The sequence below is a fragment of the Myotis lucifugus genome, unplaced genomic scaffold (genome assembly GCF_000147115.1).
Source record: "Myotis lucifugus unplaced genomic scaffold, Myoluc2.0 scaffold_1730, whole genome shotgun sequence".
Lineage (NCBI taxonomy): Eukaryota > Metazoa > Chordata > Mammalia > Chiroptera > Vespertilionidae > Myotis > Myotis lucifugus.
Window position 1 is genome coordinate 42,531 of NW_005872778.1, and position 3,241 is coordinate 45,771.

Here is a 3,241-nt window from a genome sequence, read left to right on the forward strand (position 1 = left end):
CCCAGCCCAGGTGACCCCATCCCCTCTCCAAGGCCCTCCATGATGATGCCAATGCCGTCTGACTTACCATCCATGAGGTCTCCAATTTCCCTGACCCAGCCTTCCAGAATCCACCACTCCCACTCGCCCCACGTCAGGGTCTGCCCCATGGCAACAGCATGTCCAGGGGTGTCCAGCCCTGATCAAGGCAGCTCCCACTAGGCTCCAGCTAACCCTGGCTGGCCTGGCCCGGTTAGAGGCACCTACCCAGGGACTCCCACTCCCAGCTGTCCCATCTACACCCCCATCCCCCACGGCCAGAGGGAAGCAGTGCCTGATGTCCACCTCCAAGTCTGAAGCCAGCAGGACAAAAGAGGGGCAGCACCCCAACCCCAAAGTTGCCAGGGACTCACCTTGTCTGCATAGCAAAACTTGGCCACCTTGTGTCCATGGTTAAAGGGCTGAAAGAAGAGAGGAGTGAGGTCACTGCCCAGGGGGGAGGTGCCCTATACACTGACTGTCCCTCTCCAAGGGCTGCCCGCCCACTGGACTCACCGACACCTGGTACTGCACGTTTGAGGTCCACACCTCCTCATCCCCCACCACGCACGGGATGGCTTCGGTCCGGCCCTTCAGGTCCTTCAAGGCCTGAGGAGAGGACAAGATGTCAGACGGGCACTTCCTTCCCCTTCTCCCACCCAGAACCCGACGTGGAGTCTGCTAATGCAATGCCCGGAGGACCAGAACCAAGGAGGCGGCCGGCGGGGCTGTGGCCAGAGAGCGTGTGCTCCCTGGGGGGACAGAATGCAGCCCCTCCTCGGTCATTTCCTGTCATGCAGGAAGGAGAGGCCAGTATTGATAGGTTTTCCCTTTAAAAAAAGATTCAAAAACTGCACCTCAACTTTATGTGGAATCTCAGGTTTAAAATACTAGCAATTAATGGGAGAGCATTTTGAAGTTCTGTGAGCGTATGACTCCTGACCGGCACTGAGGACCAAATGGCCCCGGCTGCTCCCAGCCTCTCCCAGGCTCCAGACACACAGCCTCCCCAGACCCTCGGCCGGGAGCAGGGGCAGGAGTGGTGATGGCCGCAGCACAGAGAAGCACCTTGGGCTGCTGAGGCTGTCTCTCCACGCCCTGCACCTTACCTTCTGCAGTGCATCTCGCTCGGGGCTGCCCTTGGTGAACGCCAAGATGGGCTCGTTGGCCACCTTCAGGGAGGAGGCGTGTTTCCACCGAAGCCTGGATGGATGCAAGGGCGGGGAGAGAGGTGGCAGTCAGCGGAGACCACAGACCCAGACTCCAACAGGGGAGCCTGGGCTGGCCCGGAATCCTGAAATCCAGAGCAACTACAGAACTGGGGGGCGAGACAGCCTTGGGGTACAAAATCCAAGTTCAAGTCCTAGTCCTGCTGTGTGTCCCTGGGCACGTGAGCTGCCTCCTCTGAGCCTGTTTCTACACCAGGAAGTGAGAGTCATCATACAAACCCACGTGTTTGGGTTTAAGTCCAGAGGTGCCAAAGCATTTCTAAGTAAGTGTTTGTACGTGGAGAGCGTGTCCCCACACGGCAAACTTGACCCCAGAACAGACCCAGTCGCTCCTCTAAGCTGAAGAGGCAGGACTGAGCTGAGTCCCAGCACACAGAGCGAATGGTGCGCGAGCAGGAAAGCCCAAAACGTGGGCGGGAACTTGGAAGAGTGCCCTGAGCTCAGCTCACAGAGAGGGAGGGCAGGTTTGGGGGTTCAGGGTCTGGTTCCTGGGCACTGAGTTTCAAGAACTCCTTGTTCTGGAGCCCCTATTCAGTCTGGAACCTGTGACCTCATTGATCAGTGACCACTATGACCACCACCCCAAAGGTGTGTGGGTGGCCATGAGGTGGGAGGACATGTGGGTAAGACTTGAGAGTCAGTCATTCCAGAGCTGGAGCCTCAGCCGTGGGACGTCTCCTCCAGGCCTCAGTTTCCTCGTCTGTAAATGGGGACATTAATGACAAAGGCACCTAACCCACACAGGGCTCCTTAGACTGGATACTGCCTCCCATCCATCAGGGATAGGCCCATCGGATGGCTCTCACCAGTGGCCTCATTATAGAAATAAGGTAACGTAGGTCCTAAAAGGAAAATGGCTAGTTCAAGAACAAGATCAGGAGACCTGGATTCGAATCCAGAAAAACCCAGGTATCTTCTCCCTCTGGTGTCAACGTCCCCAGCCAGAGACCAGTGGGAACGCACCTGCAGGTGGACAAGTGGGGTTACTGTTCGATGCAGGAGGGAGAGTGCACACCTGGGGGAAGCAGCCCCTCGTTTGGCAAGAGGGGGTATGCCTGGTACTCAGGGGGTGGCACGGTGACCCTGCTTTCATCTGTGCTCAGATGAAACTATGACAGGATTGTTGTGCCTCAGAGTGACCTTGTCTGAGGCCAGTGTTCTGGAAGGCGGCGAATGCCCAACAGGAGAACGGGAAGGCCTGGCTATGAGGGTTAGGGGGCTTCTTCCTTTCTCACTGGGAAGAGGTGTGGGTGGAAGCTGAGAGCTGGGCTGGAGGCCTGGAGGAAGGACACAGAAAGGGGGCTGTGAGGGCAGGTCCCGCATTCCCTCTACCAGGTTCCTGAACCCCTGCTACATCTCTGACGCTGTTCTGGACCCCGGACACACAGCGGTGACCCAGACAGCAAGGCTCTGGCTGCATGCAGCCGACTCTTGCCGAGTGGGGGACAGAGGCAAGAAGTAAACACTCTGATGACAGAAGGGCCCTGAAAATGAGTAAGTAAAGGGAAGGGTGGAGCCAGGGTGGTCAGGGAGGGCCCCCCTGAGGAGGTGAGCTCAGCGGAGACCTGGTGGAGGTTTAAGAAGAGCTGGGAAAAGTGGTCCAGGCCCAGGGGAGAGCAGAAAGGGGCCTGTGTGGTTGAGGGGCAGGGCTGAGTGGCCCAAGATCCCAAGGGCAAGGTAGCCCTGGGACCTTCTCCCTCTCTCCCCTTTTGTCACCCCCAGGCCACACCCACCAGGCCCAGACACTTTCCCCAGGCCCCACCCTCCCCTTCAAGTAGCTGTGTGACTTTGGGCAAGTCACTGACTAGGGTGACACCCATCTTGTGGGGTTACTATGGAGATCTGAGGAGATAATACTAAGATATAGAGGTGCTCAATAAATTAAAACCCACACTGTTCCTTCTACCTATTGTAGTGGCAAGAAGAGCAGGGAGGCCAGCAAACACCAGCAAGGGGAGGGGGGAGTCTACGCCGGGGACCTCAGAGCAGGACAC

At 57.6% G+C, this 3,241-nt stretch overlaps 1 protein-coding gene across 1 annotated transcript in view; it reads right to left on the reverse strand.

The window, feature by feature from the left end:
* LOC102428056 (delta-1-pyrroline-5-carboxylate dehydrogenase, mitochondrial-like) overlaps positions 1-3,241 on the reverse strand; it is a 17,261-nt gene that overhangs the window by 7,600 nt on the left and 6,420 nt on the right. Inside the window, exons 2-4 of the mRNA XM_023748725.1 lie at positions 1,128-1,221; positions 535-627; positions 371-440 (exon numbers count right to left, since the gene is read on the reverse strand). Coding sequence (XP_023604493.1) covers positions 371-440; positions 535-627; positions 1,128-1,221 — 257 coding nt within the window. The remainder of the gene's footprint in view (positions 1-370; positions 441-534; positions 628-1,127; positions 1,222-3,241) is intronic.